At 44.7% G+C, this 20,837-nt stretch overlaps 1 protein-coding gene across 1 annotated transcript in view; it reads right to left on the reverse strand.

Annotated features, from left to right (window-relative positions):
* Nucleotides 1–20,837, reverse strand: part of c5 (complement component 5) — a 126,793-nt gene that overhangs the window by 18,316 nt on the left and 87,640 nt on the right. Inside the window, exons 29-31 of the mRNA XM_060841096.1 lie at nucleotides 20,054–20,253; nucleotides 7,461–7,613; nucleotides 7,253–7,315 (exon numbers count right to left, since the gene is read on the reverse strand). Coding sequence (XP_060697079.1) covers nucleotides 7,253–7,315; nucleotides 7,461–7,613; nucleotides 20,054–20,253 — 416 coding nt within the window. The remainder of the gene's footprint in view (nucleotides 1–7,252; nucleotides 7,316–7,460; nucleotides 7,614–20,053; nucleotides 20,254–20,837) is intronic.

Below are 20,837 nucleotides of genomic sequence, written 5' to 3' on the forward strand. Positions count from 1 at the left end.
GACCTGTGGAGTTCCTAATCCTTGGTTGTCCTAATGCAATGGCTCCCTATTTGCTGCACATCTTCCGCTCCAGACATCACTGACGATCTCATTCACAGCCATACCTCTGAACACAGGGCAGGGAAATAATTGGGCTCTTTTAGGACAGGGGAAATGGTATTGGCAGGACCTATTGTCCTGTATACCCATTGTTCATCTTGCTTCCACATGCTGCATTGTCACCTATGCTGAAGCAGAGAAGGCCGTTGAACTTCTATGACACTGCTAGCCATTCTTCCACATCATGGAGACCATAACATATTGGAGCCTCCAACCCTTCTTAAGAAGGGTGATACATTTCCAGTCATCTAGGACCCTGCCTGACTCCCACTTTTCACAAAGGGGTCACCACCAATGCCTCTACAATCTCCACAGCTATCTCCTTGAAAACTCTGGGATGTAGCCCATCTGGTCCAGATGATTTATCCGCCTTCAGACCATTTAACTTCCCCAGACCTCCTTAGTGATGGCTACTACACTCACCTCTTCCCCATGACGCTCTCGAAGTTTTAGTATGTCACTGGTGTCTTCCACTGTGAAAACTGATGTAAAGTACCTAGTCAATTCCTCTGCCATTTCTTTGCTCCCCATAACTACTTCTCCAGCCTCATTTTTCAGTGTTTCGATGTCACTCTTGCCTCTCTCTTACCATTTAGATACCTTTAAAAACATTTACAATCTTATTTTATACTCCTAGCTAGCTTATTCTCATATTTCATTTCTCTCCTCCCTTATTGTTTCTATAGTTATTCTCCAGTGGTTTTTAAAGGCTTCCCAATCTTCTGGCTTCCCACAAACCCTCACCAGATTGTCTGCTTTTTCTTTTATGCTGTCCCTGACTTCTCTCACCAACGATGGTTGCTCATCTTCCCCTGAGCAGATTTATTCTTCCTTGGGATAAGTTTCTGCTGTGCTTCCCAAATTATCCGCAGAAACTCCTGCCATTGCTGCTTCATCATTTCCCTTCTCTGAAATGTTCGGATTCCATCCTTGACTGAGCTATTTCAGAATGCCAGTGCTTGTTCGGCTGCATACCAGCCTTTTAAAGATGTTATGGGCACCAGGATGGTAGACTCTTCGAAGATATCACGTAAGTTGTGTGTTGTTCAAGGAATGCCACTTGGTATTATTCCAATAGCATTAGACATGAGGGATTACAGTGGCAGCTAGATAGCTAATGAGCCATGTTTGATACAATACATTGTGTTTAGTCTCATGGTGAGAATCTCTCCATAAATTCAAAGCAATTTGAATTTAGTCAAAAGAATATAAGATTCAGTCTAATGTTCCCACAGTAGTATAAATACTGGTTTACCCTCACGATATCCAAGAGAAACATTTAAAAGGACAAAAGTTGCAAAAAGATTAAATCAACTATAAAATAGATATGTGGACCATGCATCTGAAAATCTAGATCATATCGGATATGTTGCTTTTTCTTTGCGATATTGGAGGGGCTGGTAAGTGAGGTCCGATTCAGACCAGAAATAAGCGGTCATAAGGCTGGGATGGAGTGAGACAGGAATGAAATGTCATGTTTTTCCCCAACTATTTTCGGAACTCCTTCAACTCTAGTGTGGCCAAGAGTAGAAAAAAATTAGAAATGCTAGTTAGGAAATGTGGAAGAAGAAATAAGCTGGTAAAATAAAAACATGTGAGGGAACATGAGTACCAAGAGACTTTAAAGGAGATGAAACAGAAGCTAAGATAGGTGGGTGGGGAAAAAAAACCTTTCAAGGGTAGCATGAGTAGACAAACTTTTTTTAATGAAAATTATTAAAGAGTAAATATGGAGAGGTTGGTGTTTTATTTTTACATTGCAAAGAAAGACAATCAGAAATCAACTGGCTAATTTAATTTAGTCCAACAACATGGCCTAGAGAATTTCTCCATAATGGCAATGAATTGGCAGAAATATCACAAAATACAAGTTCCAGCCTCAAACGTGCCACTTCCTAATGTTGCATGGGAACAGTGTAGTGACAGTCTAGATAATGTGTATGTGGTTTGAGAAATGGCTGGCCATTTAAACAGTCACCTGCCTATATTGAAATCTCATTTTGCACCCTCGTTGTCTGGAACCTGGTGTGCGCAGGGCAGACGATCTCAAAGCAGGTCCGTTTCAGTGAATTTATTTTAAGATACTCAGGGTACCTCTTTGGAGAGCTGAAGTACCCTGTGGATATGGTCCCAAGATATCTTAGGGAGTGGGGGAGAGCCAGTGCCCTTAAGGATACCAGGTGCCATTCAGAGGAAGGGGTAATCAAGTACTCTTTAGAATTGCAAAATATCAAGAAGAATGTGCCAGAAGTGCATAAACTCATTGGTATTGTCCAACTCTCAAACTGTCAAAGCTATAAAAACCCAGAATACAAATGTTTGTTTCCATAAGAGATCAGTTGAAGAGTTTCAATATATTTCACTTGTTTTCTTAACCAATGAGATTGCTTTTTAAATTAGTGATGTCATCTGTAGACACATAACTTTAATTTTTGTCAGTGCAACTTCTGAGGTCTATCCATGCCAGATACTAGGTGAGTTGGCACTGGGGGAAGTGAGTCGAAAAGTGTGGGGCTGGAAAAACATAGCAGGTCAGACAGCATCCGAGGAGCAGGCGAGTTGATGTTTTGGGCATAAACCCTTCATCATGAATGTGAAGGGGGAAGGGAGCTGGGAAGGCGATAGGTGGATGCAGATGGGGGGTAGTTGTGATAGGTAGGTGGGGAGGGTGTGAAGGTAGGTGGGAAGGAAGATTGACAGGTGGGACAGGTAAAGAGGGTGATGCCGAGTTGGAGCGTTGGATCTGGGAGGAGGTGTGGGGGGGGGGGGGGGGTGAAATTTGGAAACTAGTGAAGTCGATGTTGATGCTGTGTGGTTGAAGGATTCCAGGGCGGAAGATTCTTCCTCTAGTTGTCAGGTGGCTTAGATTTGGCATTGGAGGCAACCCTGGGCTTGTATGTCTTTGGGGGAGTGTAAGGGGAAGTTAAAATGGTCATCCACAGGGCATTGGGGTTGGGGTGTGTGTGTGTGTGTGTGTGTCCCAAAGGTATTCCCCGAAATGGTCCATAAGTTGGCATCCTGTCTCCCCAATGTAGAGGAGACCACATCAGGAGCAAAGGACACAGTAGATGCAATGAGTGGATGTGAGGGAAAATTCTCTGCTGGATGTGAAACGATCCTTTGGGGCCTTGGACAGGAGTTGAGGTGGGAAGAGTGGACACTTGCCACACATTTTACACCTCTTGTGACGGCAAGGGAATGTTCCGGGTGTCGAGGGTGGGTTGGTGGAGGACGTGGACCTGATGAGGCAATCACTGAGGGAATAGTCTCGGAGGGGTGGGAAGGGAAATATATCTCTGGTGGTGGGGTTTGATTGCAGGTGGTGGAAATAACAGAGGATGATCCCCTGTATTTGGAGATTAGTGTGGTGGAAGGGGAGGACCAGGGAGTTCTATCCTTATTGCACAGATGACAAGACTGGTAGGTAGGGAGAAGAATCAGAAATAATGTGGCACTATCTTGGCATATATAAGTCAAGTGTGATGCATATAGGACCGAAGTCAGCATAGGAACTGCAAAGGAACTACATGGAATAAAAATCAAATATTCTAGGGTACTTCTATGTCAGGTTTGCAGAGTCAGAAAATGTCCAATCTCTCTGCTCTCAACTAGGATTAATCAAACTATAGAATGATGAAGCACAGGAACAGCCCATTCAGCTTGAATAATAAAGGATATAAATAGTTATTACAGCCTTAAGTACATTGAAGAGCACTCACTTTTCTTAAAGCCCATCCAAAGCATTTAAATCTTGTCAAGTGCTTACCCGTTATAGAATCCTATTTGCCAACCAACAATAAAGACAGTTTATCTTCTCATAACCTCTTTAATTTCACAATTTGATTGACAGCTCAAAGTCCCCTTGCAACCAACTGAGTTATTTCTAGCATAAGGCATGTGCCCAAGCATTGGTAAAGAACACTTAGGCAAATGACTATTATGACTGCTAGAACAAATTACTTTAACTGTCACTGACATGGGCCACATGCTTTTAATTTTTATTACTCGTTGGTATTTAAATCATTTCACATCATGACAGTCACACATACTTTGTCTATTCTCAAAGATAATGCTCAAAGGATATGGAAGCATTGGGTGAAATCCCTGCTAAAGCAACACTAACAGCTGCCACTGGTCAGGATGCAGGAACTATTATTGGGACTGCCTTTTGCTGAATCTGCAAGATCTGGCAATATCATCTGCAGGGTCTTGTGTGGAGCGTCAGCAAGGAGAAGGCATGGTTAGATGGAGGGGGTGTTTCAAGGACGATGTGAGGAGGAAGAAGGAAGTTTCAATGAAATGAGGGAAAGGGGGCAATAAGGGGGTGTAAGGGTAGGGGAGAAGGAGACTGTAGGGATAATGTGTATAAAAGAGGTTGCAAGAGATATGGGAATGAAAAGGGAGACTGCAAGAGGTGCGAGGGTGGATGAAGGAAGTGAAAGAGGTGTGAAGAGGGAGGAGGAAGCCGCAAGAGGTATAAAACTGGAGGGGAAGGCTGCAAGAAGTATGGGTGAGGAGAAGGTGGTTACAAGAGATATAAGATTAGATTAGATTAGATTACTTACAGTGTGGAAACAGGCCCTTCGGCCCAACAAGTCCACACCGACCCGCCGAAGCGCAACCCACCCATACCCCTACATTTACCCCTTACCTAACACTACGGGCAATTTAGCATGGCCAATTCACCTGACCCGCACATCTTTGGACTGTGGGAGGAAACCGGAGCACCCGGAGGAAACCCACGCAGACACGGGGAGAACGTGCAAACTCCACACAGTCAGTCGCCTGAGTCGGGAATTGAACCCGGGTCTCAGGCGCTGTGAGACAGCAGTGCTAACCACTGTGCCACCGTGCCGAAAAGAAAACTGTAAAAGGTGTGAAAACCAAAAGAAGGCTGTAAGCAAGGTGTGGGGTGCATGAAGAATGCTGCAGTGGGTGTTGGGGGGGGGGGGGTGGGGGAGGCTGCAGCAGGGCACGTGGTGAACGGGAGAGAGAAAAACATGTAAACTTGTCAACAGAGGAATACAAGAAAAGTTCAAGTAACTGTGGTAATGAAATCTTTGCAAAGAAATGTGTAATGTCGAGATTAGGGTGATGGAAGTAATATGTTAATACCTGGTTAAAATGTTCCAGCTTTATGATTGTGTTATGGAAACATGTAAGCTGTGATCTTGCCAATCTGAGCGAGGTGAGTTTAGAGTGATGGCTATTTGTGTATAAAAGATTATGTTAAAATTGAAAGGGTTCAGAAAAGGTTTACAAGGATGTTACTGGGATTGGAGGGTCTAAGCTACAGGTTTAATAGGCTGGAGCTTCTTTCCCTGGTAAATCAGAGGCTAAGGGGTGACCTTACAGAAGCTTATAAAATCATGAAGGGTATGGATAAAGGTGAATAGCTAGGGTCTTTTTCCCTAGGGTAGGGTAAGCCAAAATTAGATGGCATGGGTTTAAGATGATAGGGAAAGATTTAAAAGGGATCTGAGGGGCAACTTTTTCACACAAAGTGGTGCATGTATGGAATGAGTTATTGGAGGAGGCAGTGTGGGCACATGCAATTACAACATTTAACAGATATTTGGATGGGTATACTCATCAGAAGGGTTTAGAGAAATATGGGCCAATTGCTGGCAAATGGGACAAGACATGTTCGGATATCTGGTTGGACTGAAAGATGTGTTCCCGGGCTGTATAACTCTATGACTTTAAGTGTGCATCAGTTATTAGATTAGATTAGATTAGACTTACAGTGTGGAAACAGGCCCTTCGGCCCAACAAGTCCACACCGACCCGCCGAAGCGAAACCCACCCATACCCCTACATTACCCCTTGCCTAACACTATGGGCAATTTAGCATGGCCAATTCACCTGACCATGGGGAAAAGAAAACATTGGTTAACTTATGTCTGTATTCTTACACCAAGTCAAATACTATGGTGCATTTCCTTGTATGTTGTGTTATATGTTTAATGGAAACTTAACAGTTATTAAGAATACTGATGAATTATTCTAATTCTGTTTTGCTTGAGCTTATATGTCACAAATACAGAGGGTATTGTCATTAATCATAACCCAATAGTTGAGTAAATGTAACCTTTGAAACCAAAAATATATCCCTCAAAAATCAAAAAGTAGACCTTGAAAATCTCAAGAAGAGCCTTGAGAAAGAAAAATAGTTTTGACTCCTGCAAGCCTTACATTTAACTCCATTTATTTGTGACTCCCAGACTATAGGTTAACACCTTTGCTACAGCAAAAAATGGGTTTGTTTGATCTCAGCAGTGAGTACAAAATGCCCTGTTGAGTTCAGATTTCCCTGATGTGGGTGCCATACCCTTGCCTTCGTTTCCCCTACTGGTGGAAATGGGAAGTGTTGGAAATAGGGGTGGAGTTTCCCAAATTTGGAATTTGTCCACTATTTCTGAAGACTCACACAGCTGTCTTGTTTACAGAAAAACAGACTACCAAACTGGGGCAAAAGTATTACCTCTGCCCATCTTCATTTGTGGAGATCATAATCATGAGTTCATATTGGACGATAGGCTCCAGGCTCACTGGTCATTTGGCTTAAGGTTAAGGTAAGTGAACAATTTCGCTGTACATCAATCCTTGTTGATTATGTTGTACTTTTCCACTAAAAAGCATTGTTTTATCATTTTCAATTATTTTGTAATAAATGAACAAATATCACTTGATGGCTGAAGCCCCACCACCATGGATGCAGGTGGCTATGATATACGAACAAACAGCAACGTAGAGAAAATCCATTAATTAACATACATGCACAAAGGTCAGAAGGAGCTTTCTGAGAATTTTGGATTATAATAGATTGGGATCAGTTATAAACAAGGTTATGATCTTGATTCCTTTATTGATAGATGTCTCCAGTCGAGCGGATTATCAGAGACATCTAGTGATCACCAATCTCTCCAGCAAATATCAATCATATTAGAACTCCAAATATGGGATTTCACTATTGCAGACTAAATTTGATGAAAGATTTCAGTCATCCCTTGTGTAACTGACTACTGCATGACATTATGAGTAGGGTGAATAATGTATAATGGCTACTTTTAATTATTTGCATTTTTATTCCTTACCACTTGACACAATTTTTTTTGATCATGGCAGAATGTAATGAGAATTTGTTACTTACATTAACAATGGCTGTCCCAGTTCCACCAGTGGTTTTTATTATTACATTATCATTTTTCTCAATCTGCCAAAAAGTAGAATAAAAATGAGTAAAATACTATCACAATCCTTACAATGAAAAAGGACAAAATAATGAGGCATCCTGCAACCCATATTCCAAAACTATAAATTCAATGAATGCAAACCAAAACACTTCAATAGTAACTTACTTCCTGTGGTCTTGTGAATGCTTTTTGTTCATTTAGTTCAAACTGCTGAATGTGGCCAAGTCTTCTGTAGTCCACAGTTATGGACATCTGAAGCTTAGTTCGCTTCATATTAATAACATACTCTGTCAAACTCTCAAGGGCTGTTACAGTGTCCTGCCATTAAAAAAATAACTTGACATTTAGAATTTAGTGTAGATACACCACAAAAACTAAAACAACTCTGAATTCTCAAAGCTGAAAAGAAGACAAAAAAGTGATAAGGCATAAAAAAAATTTAAAAACTATGCATTATAAAGTCATGGTGTAATTTGCAACACAGAAGGAGGCTGTTCAATGTACTGAACTAAAATAACTCCACAGAAGTTGGTATCCCATCACCAAGTCACTTTTTCTTACACATTGAAAGTCCTTTACACTGATCCAGCTCCCTCTAATCTAAAGGTGATCTTGCTTTCTGTGCACCTTCTTTGTAGCTGTAACTTTGTATTCCTCACTCCATTCAAATCACCCTATAATATTTGTATGCTATGATCTGCCTGTATTGCAAGCAAGACAAAAACTTTTCATTGTACTTCGGTACATGTGATAATAATAAATCAGATCAAATCATATCAGAACCACTTTTCAGAGTGAACAGAGCCTCTTGTTTTTTTTCTTATTCTGACTCAAAGACAACAGTTGTTTTTTCAGGAGCGTCCTTTTTTTCTCATTGTCACTGAAATAACTCACCAGAGGCTGGTATCCTGTCACCGAGTCCCCCTTTATTCACACAGGGAGAGTCCTCGACACTGAGGTAGCTCTCAGACTGAACAGAACCACCATCACTCCTGATTATATATATTTTTCCTCTTTTTTTTAAGCTACCCCCCCACTACCGCCTAACTGCGGTAGTGCTTATTTTTTCCCCAGCACCCATGTTGTATGTGTGAGACAGTGAGCGACACAAGGTGCACGAATCTTTATTCGAATTCCCACCACCAGGAAGATAGGAAAACACCTGAGTGACCAGTGACAAGCAGCTTCCTTCGCATCAAAGGGTAATGCTGTGTGATCAAACAGTGAAGAGAAGGGCAGGGATTAAATCAAAATATAGAGTTGGAGGGGGAAATAACACACTCCACTCCCTGGGGCACCCACCTCTCCCTGAACAACTCCAGGGTGTTGGTGGACACCGCGTGCTCCTGCTCCAGAGACACCCAGGCCCTAACGTAACCGCGGAAGAGGGGCAGGCAGTCGGCCCTAACGACCCCTCCATGGCCCGCTGCCTGCTCCTGTTTATGGCCAGTTTGGCCAGGCCCAGGAGCAGACCCACGAGGAGGTCTTCAGAGCTGCCCTCCCTCCTCCGCACCGGGTGCCCGAAGATCAAGAGCGTGGGACCGAAGTGCAATCAAAAGCAGAGGAGGAGGTTTTTAAGAAAATCAAAAAGGGAGTGCCAACTCCCACACCCAACATACACATGGTCCATAGACTCCACAGCGCCACAGAAAAAACAGTTGGGCTGGGAGTCCATGAACCACCGCAATCTGCAGTTGCAGGGGACCACTGTGTGCAGCGCCCTCCACACCAGATCCCTGAGAGAGAGGGGGAAGGATCCCCACGTAGAGAGCCCTCCTCTGGGGATCTCCACCGCCTGGTGGCAAATGGGCATGCCAAGGCATGTCCAGATGGTGGATGAGGGAGAAGAGGTGGACGGTGTGCAGCAGCAGTCGATACAGGGCCCACTTTTTTAAATGTCCTTAAAAAAAGGAACAAAATTAACATTCCGGAGGCAGCTCAGGTTGTGGGGCACAAGCTCCTGCGGAAATACGGGACCCTGGGGGCAATGTGAAATTCCGACTGGGCTGGAGTGAGTGCGGACAGGATCCCACCGCACACCTGAGCATCCTCCAACTGGTACACTACGTCGGGTCCGAACACTGCCGTTATAAGGAGTGGGATGGCAGTAGCCACATACCGGACGTCTACTGCTGCCCTGCGGAAGCGTCCAGCCCAGGCCCCCGGCACCCAGCACATCCCCGACCCTGGTCACCCTTGCTGCTACGGCCCTCCCCTCCGACAGCCACTCTAACCTGTGAGTATGGAAGTGCTGATTCCTGAGCAACTGCACCCTGACGACATGCGCTACTCCTGCCGTAGGGTAGGCATGACGTGATTCGACCGTGTTCCAGACAGTATTCAGGTCCTGGTAAAAGACAGGCAGTGTCTTGAGGGTGACCTCCAAACCGTCCCGGTCGACGAACAGGAGCTGTGTGTCGTAGTTGAGGTTACGCACCTGACGGAAAAAGTACGTCATGAGGGCGCACCACCTAGGAGGTTGCTCGACATAAAAGGTACCGCTGCAAGGTCATAAGGTGGAACGTCGCAACCTGGGTGCGGACACACACCAGTGACTCACCGCCCTCCTCAATAGGGAGACTCAGAACCTGCGCAGCTACCCAGTGCATCTTTTTGTCCCAGAAGAAGTCGACCAACGTTCTCTGGATGTCAGCGACAAAGCCAGGAGGAGGGACCAAAGTGGCCAGCCCGTACCACAGCATTGCGGCCACCAGCTGGTTTATGACCAGCACTCGACTCCTGTAAGATAGCACTCGGAGCATTCCTGCCCAGTGGCCTAGGCGAGCTGAGACTTTGGCCTCCAGCTCCTGCCAGGATTCTTCAGCCAGGCCAAGGTAGACTCTGAGCTAGAGGAGATGGGTGGTACTCCAGCTGAACCCCCGTAACTCCTCCGGTAGAGAGTCCACCTGCTACGGACCGACAAGTAGTCCGGAACATTTGGCCCAGTTGACCCTGGCAAAAGACGCTGCCAAGTACACGGCCTGGCACTCGCGTATCCTCCCCTGGTCAGCCGGGTTGGTGAAAGTAAGAAGCACGTCGTCGGCGTCGGCTGAGGACCACCCCCGTGCCTGTGCCGCGTAGAACTAGTCCTGACAACCTCCTCTGCAAGAGGCACAGGAAAGGCTCCACGCACAGGGAATACAGCTGGCCAGACAGGGGGCAGCCCTGATGTACTCCTCTCCCGAAGCGAAGGGGCGCCGTCAGGGACCCGTTAACTCTGCGGCGGCGTACAAAAGTTGGATCCGGGCGACAAACTGCGTCCCGAACCCGAATGCCTGCAGAGTCCCGAGCAGGTACTTGTGATCAACCCTGTCGAACGCCTTCTCCTGGTCGAGAGACAAACCAGCAGTCGACAGAAATGGATCAGGTCCCGGACCAGATGGACGTTGTCGTGTATCCTCCGGCCCGGGACCGTGTAGGACTGGTCCGGTAGAATCATGTGGGCCAGCATGGAAGCCAGGCGAGAAGACAACCCTCTGGTGAAGTCCGTGCTGAGGAGGGAGACTGGACACCAGTTCTTTAAAGAACGAAGGCCCCCCTTCTTTGGCAGCAGGACGATGACCACCCTGCACCAAGAAAATGGCAGCTCTCCTGCATTTAGACACTTTCCCAGGACTTGTGTGTAGTCACTCCCTAGGACACCCCAGAACACCCTGAAGAACTCCACAATCAGCCTGTCCAGCCCTGAGGATTTGCCCCTCGAGAGCTGGTCAGCTCCTCTAAGGTGACGGGAGCGTCGAGCCTTCCAGTATCCTCCAGGAGAGGACAAAGCCGTATAATAGTTTCAGACGTGGGCCCTGATACCCTCCGGATCCGAGACAAGGGACCCATTGTCGGCCAGCAGCACAAGAAGCTGCTGATGGGTGTCACACCTTTTTTTCCAGTGAGTAGAAGGGGGAGCCGCTGTCCAGGTCCTGGAGGAGCTGGATCCGTGACCTCATGTACACGCCCCGGGCCCCGACGAGTTGCAGGTCCCGGAACATTGCCTTCTCTTCGTCCATCCCACGCAGGGCTGGGTCCACGTCAGGCTGACTGAGGCGTGACTCCAGGTCGAGCATCTCCCCCTCCAATTCCCCGATCCTGGATTTCCGCCTCTTTGTCAACCCCCTCACGTACTTCTGACGGAAAACTCGAAACCACGTCCCACCATAACCTCAGGGAGGGGAAGCTTCCCCGCTTCCTTCTCCAGCTGACCCAGAAACGACGAAGCGAGTCCCAGAACCGTTTGTCCTCCAGTCAGTACGCGTACCAGAGCCAGGCACCGAACAGGAGTTCCGTCCACACCAGGTGATGGTCTGTGCATGACACCTGCTGTGTGGAGGCCGTCGGAAAACAGGAGGCGTACGCCTGTGAAACATACAGGCGGTCGATTCTGGACGCTCCGAACCCAGGCCTCACAAAGGTGAAGGCAATGGAGTCAGGATGGAGTCAGGATGTTCTCCTCCCTCATCCTCCCAGTAAATGCATGTAGTTTTTTTTAACTGTAATGGTGGTGGTTGCACAATGCTTCTGACATTATGACAACTATAGCCAGCCTCAACATCAACGGCAGCAGGGAGTCACAGCGCAGATTCCACACCCTCTCGGTCCTCCAGGACGGGAGGTATGTGGTGTGCTTCCTGCAAGAAACCCACACTATCATGGGAGACGAAGCCACCTGAGTGGCAAGGGGAGGCCTACATGAGTCACGTCACCTGCAGATCTGGCGGGGTGGCTATCTTGTTGGCTCTGCATTTTCAAGTGGAGATCTTGGGGTCAGGGAGCCTGTGCCAGGCCGTTTGTTTAACCTGATGGTTCGGCTGGGGGATGCGCTGCTTCTCTTGGTGAATGTCTACGCTCCCCTGGCCAGGCCGAGGCAAGCGAGCTTCTTCAGAGAAGAGTCCGCTCATCTTGCCTCCATCGGCAAGAGCCAGTGCGTCTTCCTCTGGGGAGATTTTAACTGCAGTGCCCACATTGGTTGGGTGTCGGGGAGGAGGTTGGGGGGAACCACAGTGGTGCCCACATTGGTTGGGTGTCGGGGTGGAGGTTGGGGGGACTTGGCCAAGTCCTTAGACCTGGTGGACATCTGGCGTCGGAAGGAGTAAATGTGCCGGAGGGCAGGGTCCTTGAGACTGAGCAGGAGCGGTTGGATACCCTTTCTTCTGAAACAATCAAGAGGAGAGTCCTTCCTACACTGGTCCAGCTCCCTCAGAGCCAGCTCTTAGTGAACAGAACCTCTGCCACTCCTGATTTTTTTTTGTTTTTTTTCCTTTTTATCTTTTTTTTTGAAACCCCCCACACTCCTGCCTAACTGCGGTAGTGCTTATTTTTTTCCCCAGCACCCAAGTTGTGTGTGTGGGTTTGAGACGCAGTGAGAGACACAAGGTGCATGAATCTTTATTCAAATTTCCACCACCAGAAAGAAAGGAAACACCCGAGTGGCCAGTAACAAGCAGTGCCCTTCACATCAAAGGGCAATATTGTGAGATCAAACAGTGAAGGGGAGTAGGGATTAAATCAAAATAGAGTTGGAGGGAGAAATAATGCACTCCACTCCCTGTGGTACAGAGCCTCTTGTTTTTGTCAGCCGAGGTCCTCTGATTGGACCAAATTAACAACCCCAACAGGGAACTCATATTCTATGGGGTCCACCTGGTTGACCTTGTAACAATTATTACGTCCCTCCCCCTCTGAGTCCGAGGTCATAGGCCAGTTGTTTTCTTTTGTAGGTCCTCCTGGGTTTTGGCACCAGGTCAGGTTCTTCCAACTCTGCTTCTGACCTGGGCAGCCTGTAATGCACAGCAGCTTGTCTCTTGTTGTATCTCGGAAGAAATTCATTTTCCTCTAAGGTAATAAAGGCATCAAGGTGGTGACATCCACTGTGTCCCTCTAAATTCTGAGTTATCATCAATGCTTGATGGAGAGAGAAAACCCACGGGCTCTGGAAAAGTTGGAAAGGCAGTTGAGAAGCCGGGCACATTTTGCTTCCACCCTGCTTGCGAGTTTGCAGCTTCCATTTGGTTCACGTGCTTGTTCAAAACCATCATATCTACTCAAACTTTATACGTCACTGAACCTGACCTGGCATCAACCATGCCTCTTACCCATGCAGGGACAGTCCCATTGTTACTCCACCAAATGTTATCCCTGAAAGTAAACTGTCTGTCTCACTTAGTAGAATTGTGCGTCCACAATGGGTGTTCCTGATGCTGTTTCACTCCCCCACCTCCCTAAGGTCTGGGAAGATCATATTTTACCTGGTGCGGAGTCTTCTCTCCATTAGCTGTCTGTTGGAGCTATTGCTGTAGTTGCATGAGGGGGTCCTATAATCAAATAGGAACCAGGGCACTTTGGTATCTCATGAAGCTTGAGGTTGTTTGTTTAAGCCTGCCTTCAAAATTTGGACTGCTCTTATTACCAGACCATTGGATGATCAATGTCCTTCTATAAAGAATGCTATTCAAGTTTAGGAAATACTCAAATTCCCTGCTGGTAATAGATAGCCCATTATCTGTGACCAACACTTCCAGGTATCACAAGAGATGCGAGCAGTTTTTCTATTGTTGTCCCCATGTTTGATGAATTAACTCTATGCATGTCCAGCCATTTTAAGTGAGTGTTCGCAATGATTAAAAACATAGAACCCATGAAAGGACCTGCATAGTCTATGTGTAACTGAGTCCAGGGTTTACCCAGCCATTCCCATGAATGTTGCAGAGCTGCTGATGGTAATTTTTGTCCTTGCTGGCATTCTGTGCACTGCCTCACTGATGCAGCTATGTCTACATCCAATCCTGGCCACCCAACATAGTTTCTTGCCTTTGTGTCTATTATTACTACAAATCTATACCCGTAAACGTATTGGTGGAACTTACTGACTCCAAATATGACTCTCAAGCCTTCTTTCTCAATCTGGATGTACTTATACTCTGCATTAGCCAAAGTTTTGGATGCATACAATGTTGGGCATTCCAATGGGCCACATAGAGTTAATACTACCCTAGTCCTGCACAGAGAGGCATTGAACATCAATACCAGTTCTTATTTGGGATCACAATGTGCTGACACCTTAGAGGATGATAGCTGTTTCTTCACTTCCCTGAAAGCTATGCCTTGGCTATGCAATCTTTTCCAAAGCTGACCCTTTTCCTTATGAATTGATGCAGAGATGGCAAGATGGAGGCCAGGTTACATATGAATTTGCATAATAGTCCACCAGCCCATGGAAAGACCTAAGTTCAGGTACTGACATGGCAGCCGGGACACCTTTGATCACCTTCACTTTATCTTCCAACCCGTATAACCTGGTCTTGTTGACCCTGTAACTGAGGTAGGTCAGTTGGGATCGAAAATGTGGTGCTGGAAAAGCACAGTTCACTTTTGCCTTGGTCACTTGAGGTGCATGGAGCACACATTTTGCCCTTCTAAGGCATACACCTGCCCGGGAGATACATCAAAGAATTATGTCCAAGTTCTCCAGATGTTCTTTATTGGTCTTCCTTATTATTAGCACATCATTGCCATAAATGGCAAGCTGGGGTAGACCTTGTAAAATGCTCTCCAACAAGATCTAAAAAATTACACATGCTGACGATATTTCAAGTGGCGGTCTTGTAATTGGCACAAACTCTCATAGGTATTAACTGGAGCATATTTCTGGGAATTCTCATCCAACTGCAAATGTAGGTGCACATGGCTCATATCCAGCTTCATGAAGAACAGCCCTGCTCCCCAAGCTTCACATACAAATCCTGTATGCGAGGGATTGGGTATTTATCCAGTTGTGAAAAGCAGTTCACCGTTGGTTTGAAATCCCCACAAAAGTGAACCAATCCATTGGGCTTCACAATTGGTATGAGTGATGCTGTCCATTCCATAAACTGGACTGGTTTGATGATTACTTTGCTTACCAACTTTTTGATTTCTGCCTCTACTTTTGCAGGTAAGGCAAATGGCGCTGGGCAGGCCTTGCAGAATCGTGGAATTGTTTCTTGTCAACACGCAAGGTGGCCTTGGCTCCTCTAACTGTCCCTACACCTCATTTTAAAACTTCTGGGTATTTAATTAAGATTTCACTCAGGCTGCCATTTGCTAATCGAAAAATGTTGAGCCAACGAGGGGAATCCTTCTCAACAATTTTGTTCCATCAAGCTTGCCTTTTAATACAATCAGTGGTAACTGAACCAGCTGCTTCTCATAAGAGGCTTGAATCAAAGATGTATCCCAAGGTTCTCCAGTACAGATTCTCAGTCTAGCTGAGGTCTTGCACAAATTTAAGGTTTGGAGTCAAGAGCAAATTTCATTAAAGGTTGGTTCTGCGAACACTGAAACGACTGCACCATGTTGATGTCCATTAGAAGGGAGTCACCATTTAAACAGACGTTTATTTTGATTGGTTCTGATTTGGATGTTGCTAAGTGACAAAGTGTCCCCAACCAGATTTGGTGTGCAAGGATGTGCACTTTCCTGGATACTGCCTATGAGCTTTCTTAATCAAGTTAGGTCGAGTGGGACTCTTTTGCTCTCAAATTTGCATACTGGCAGCAACTACAATGACTTGCTAGCCCGGATCCTGAAGAAAATTTTAACTGTTTGGCTGAGATTTGGCTTTGTTTTCGGTTTTTGCTGTGGCTGACCTAGAGTCCTTCTGTTCAGGATTCCTCCTGAGTGAGGCTATGTAACTGCCTTTACTCAAGTGCTGTTCCTCAAGCTCAGTTGGATTGGCAAGACTCTCCACTTCCATCGGAATACCCTGCAATACATACACTCCACTCGCCGCATTTTCCAATGATAAAGCAAGTTGTAGTTTTTGAAGTCCAGTTGGACTTCATCTATTAGGCACTTTTGCATGGTTACATTATTAATCCCACATACCAAATAGTCTCTCAGGAAGTCATTAAGGGTTAAACCAAATTCACATTCCTCTGCCAGTCACCATATCCTAATCAAAAATTCCAATACAGATTCCCCTGGTTCTCGAATTGCCGAGTAAAACCAATACATCTCAGAATTAGGAAAGGCTTGGTGTTATAATATTCTTTAACTAAATCCATCACCTCTTGAAAGGTTTTTGTATCTTTTGCCTCAAGGAAAGTTAGGCTCCTAATAACCAAATAAGCTGCAGGTCCACAAGCTATTAGAAGAATTACTCATTACTTTTCATCTGCCCCAATGTTATTTGTCCAGGGAAAAAAAGCATTCTTTCCACATACAAGACCCAGTCTTCAGCAGGATTAAGCGAGTCAAATAACAGCACGATGCCAGAAATGCTTACCCCAATTCAAGATGACTGGGAATTTCTGCAAGAGTGTCCTTTTCTCTCACTGCCATTGAAATAACTCCACAGAAGTTAGTATCCTGTCACCAAGTCACCCTTTATTTACAAGTGTACAGCTTCCTCAAAGCCAGCTTTCAGAGTGAACAGGATGCCTGACCCGCCTGTTATTTATCTGTCAGCTGGGGCTCCCTGATTGGGGTTGTTAATCTGATCCAATCAGGGAACTCATATTCTATGAAGTTCTCTTGCTGATCTCATTATAATCACAACAAACACCATGATAGCTCTCTGTGGAGTAAATGAATTAGTCCCAATTCCTGTTCTATCCTCTAGTTCGGCAAGTTTATTTCCCTTCAATCTATCCATCTAATTTGCTTCTGAAATCACTTATGATCTCTAGTTACACCACCCTCGTAAGCATATCTTGTTTATTCCATTGGAGGACCATTGAAAGGACACTATTGTTGTACTTAAGTCAGGTCTACAATTATTCAGGCAAAACAACTTTGATGAAATGGTCACCGAGTCCAATCCCTGTGAAGTTCTGCGATTTGTAGCTCTCCGATTGTTAATGTTTTAGGGAGAACGAAGAAAAAAACTTTAAAAGACACCCTGGAAGTCTTCTTGAAGAATCACAATATTGACATTTTCTGATTGAGTATGTGGATGTAACTACGAGAGAAGGTGCAAAACGTGACCTACTCTTGGGAAATAAGACAGGGCAGGTAACTGAAGTGTCAGTGGGGGAGCACTTTAATTCTATTAGATTTAAATGATGATGGAAAAAGTTAGACCAGATCTAAAAGTTGAAGTTCTAAATTGGAGAAAGGCCAATTTTGATGGTATTAGGCAAGAATCTTTGAAAGCTAATAGGGGGCAAATGTCCGCAGGCAAAGGGATGGCTGGAAAATGGGATAATGAGATAATGAGAATCCAGAGAAAGTATATTCCTGTTAGGGTGAAAGGAAAGGTTGGTAGGTATAGTGAATGCTGGATGACTAAAGAAATTGAGGGTTTGGTTAAGAAAAAGAAGGACGCATATGTAAGGTATAGACAGCGTGGATCGAGGGAATCCTTAGAAGAGTATAAAGGCAGTAGGAGTATACTTAAGGGCGAAATCAGAAGGGCAAAAAGGAATCATGAGATAGCTTTGGCAAATAGAATTAAGGAGAATCCAAAGAGTTTTTACAAGTACGTTAAGGACAAAAGGGTAACTAGGGAGAGAATAGGGCCCCTCAAAAATCAGCAAGACAGCCTTTGTGTGGAGCCACAGAAAATGGGGGAGACACTAAATGAATATTTTGCATCAGTATTTACTCTGGAAAAGGATATGGAAGATATAAACTGTAGGGAAATAGATGGTGACATCTTGCAAAATGTCCAGATTACAGAGGAGGAAGTGCTGGAAGTCTTGAAATGGGTAAAGGTGGATAAATCCCAGGAACTGATCAGGTGTACCCTAGAACTTTGTGGGAAGCTAGAGAAGTGATTACTGGGCCTCTTCCTGAGACATTTATATCATCGATAGTCACAGGTGAGGTGCCGGAAGACTGGAGGTTGGCTAACGCGATGCCATTGTTTAAGAAGGGTGGTAAGCCAGAGAACTATAGACCAGTGAGCCTGACCTCAGTGGTCGGCAAGTAGTTGGAGGGAATCCTGAGGGACAGGATGTACATGTATTTGGAAAGGCAAGGACTGATTCGGGATAGTCAACATGGCTTTGTGTGTGGGAAATCATGTCTTACAAATTTGACTGAGTTTTTTGAAGTCACAAAGAGGATTGATGAGGGCAGAGTGGTAGATGTGATCTTATTGGACTGCAGTAAGGCGTTCGACAAGGTTCCCCATGGGAGACTGATTAGCAAGGTTAGATCTCATGGAATACAGGGAGAACTAACCATGTGGATACAGAACTGGCTCAAAGGGAGAAGACAGAGGGTGGTGGTGGAGGGTTGTTTTTCAAACTGGAGGCCTGTGACCAGTGGAGTGCCGCAAGGATCAGTGCTGGGTCCTCTACTTTTTGTCATTTACATAAATGATTTGGATGCGAGCATAAGAAGTAGAGTTAGGAAGTTTGCAGATGACACCAAAATTGAAGGTGTAGTGGACAGCGAAGAGGGTTACCTCAGATTACAACAGGATCTTGACCAGATGGGCAATGGGCTGAGAAGTGGCAGATGGAGTTTAAATCAGCTAAATTCGAGGTGTTGCATTTTGGGAAAGTACATCTTAGCAGGACTTATACACTTAATGGTAAGGTCCTAGGGAGTGTTGCTGAATAAAGAGACCTTGAAGTGCAGGTTCATAACTCCTTGAAAGTGGAGTGGCAGGTAGATAGGATAGTGAAGGTGGCGTTTGGTCTGCTTTCCTTTATTGGTCAGAGTATTGAGTACAGGAGTTGGGAGGTCATGTTGCAGCTGTACAGGAGATTGGTTAGGCCACTGTTGGAATATTGCGTGCAATTCTGATCTCCTTCCTATCGGAAAGATGTTGTGAAACTTGAAAGGGTTCAGAAAAGATTTACAAGGATGTTGCCAGGGTTGGAGGATTTGAGCTATAGGGAGAGGCTGAACAGACTGGGGCTATATTCCCTGGAGCGTCGGAGGCTGAGGGGTGACCTTCTAGAGATTTACAAAATTATGAGGGGCATGGATAGGGTAAATATACAAAGTCTTTTCCCTGGGGTCGGGGAGTCCAGAACTAGAGGGCATAGGTTTAGGGTTAGAGGGGTAAGATATAAAAGAGAACGATGGGGCAACTTTTTCATGCAGAGGGTGATACGTGTATGGAATGAACTGCCAGAGGAAGTGGTGGAGGCTGGTACAATTGCAATATTTAAGAGGCATTTGGATGGGTATATGAATAAGAAGTGTTTGGAGGGATATGGGCCGTGTTCTGGCAGGTGGGACTAGATTGGATTGGGATATCTGGTCGGCATGGACGGGTTGGACTGAAGGGTCTGTTTCAATGCTGTACACCTCTATGACTCTATGGCATTAATGACTGTGAGGATTTTGTTACTAATCGTTCAGAATGGCAACTTGTCCCTCAACCTGGCTCACATTTTGAGTTCCAATGATGAGGCAGAGTGATGGCTGAGAGGGAAATAAATGAGAAAATTCTGCACTCTAGATTCCACTACTGCCTGGAATATCCAGCTTCATTTGCCAAAAACCTGTGCTCTTGACATGTTGAGACACAAGAAAACCCGTGGCAGAAATCTTCAACTCTACGTAGATGTCATCCTCAAATCAAAGGATAAATGCAGAAAAGTATATTTTTGACTTGCTGTGAGTAATATCATGTGTGAACATTTAAAATCAACACATTTACTACGTTAATAAAACCAAAAGACAATTAATTTAAGCATAATTAATTCCGACTACTGAATTAAAAAGAAGAGTTCTAATGGTACTGCTTTTCTTTAAGTCTTACACAGATCATATAACTATAATGTTAGGCCATATTTCTGTAAAAGATATTGCAAAAATAAGTGCATTACCTGGGTTGAATGAAATCCTCCACCGTAACGCTGTTGTTCTGTGAGCCATTTAACAATGGGATTTCCATATCTTTTATCAGTGGAATGTAATACAGTCAGAAGAGCATACGATGTTGTTTCCACTATTCGTGCTGTTACTTCAACTGAAGAAACTGAATTTTTGGAAATGTCTGTCCAGAATCGATGTGATGGGGGATTTCCTGTTGAATAGCAAACATTAGTCTAACTTGCAATACCTTAACATTTTCTATGCAAGTTATTCTTTCACACTAAAATTTGCCCAGTTTTACATCATTTCTTAAAAGTAATGGATCTACAGTTTCTCAAGCTTTGCCATTTTTGAAAGATTTCTATGCATCTTTAAATGTTTTCTAATCATTCCCAACTTTGTATTTTCAAGTATCTTTTCTTTTACTGAATGCAGAGGGTTTATTTTATACTTAGCAAAATGAGAAGTGCCAAAGAGAAACAGGAACACCTTTTGATTTCAATCGTCCAACATCAGCACCAAGAAGTTGCAGCTAAGGTACAATTAACTCAGCTATATCAACCTCAAAAGAGATCCAGCAGTGTAACACTATGAATTTTTCTACTTCCATCATTATGGTCGAGAAGAATGATACTGTCAATTTTTGAGAAGTGTAAAATGGTGGAGAAAAAAAGTACCTCTTTGTATTAGAGCCGAGACAAGGCAATTAGGAGGTATGTTCAATAATGTCAGACTGTAAACTCTGCCAATCCTTTTGTCTCCTCTATTTCCACTTCTTGATTTTTCTTTTATTTT

Source organism: Hemiscyllium ocellatum, chromosome 21 (assembly GCF_020745735.1).
Source record: "Hemiscyllium ocellatum isolate sHemOce1 chromosome 21, sHemOce1.pat.X.cur, whole genome shotgun sequence".
NCBI lineage: Eukaryota > Metazoa > Chordata > Chondrichthyes > Orectolobiformes > Hemiscylliidae > Hemiscyllium > Hemiscyllium ocellatum.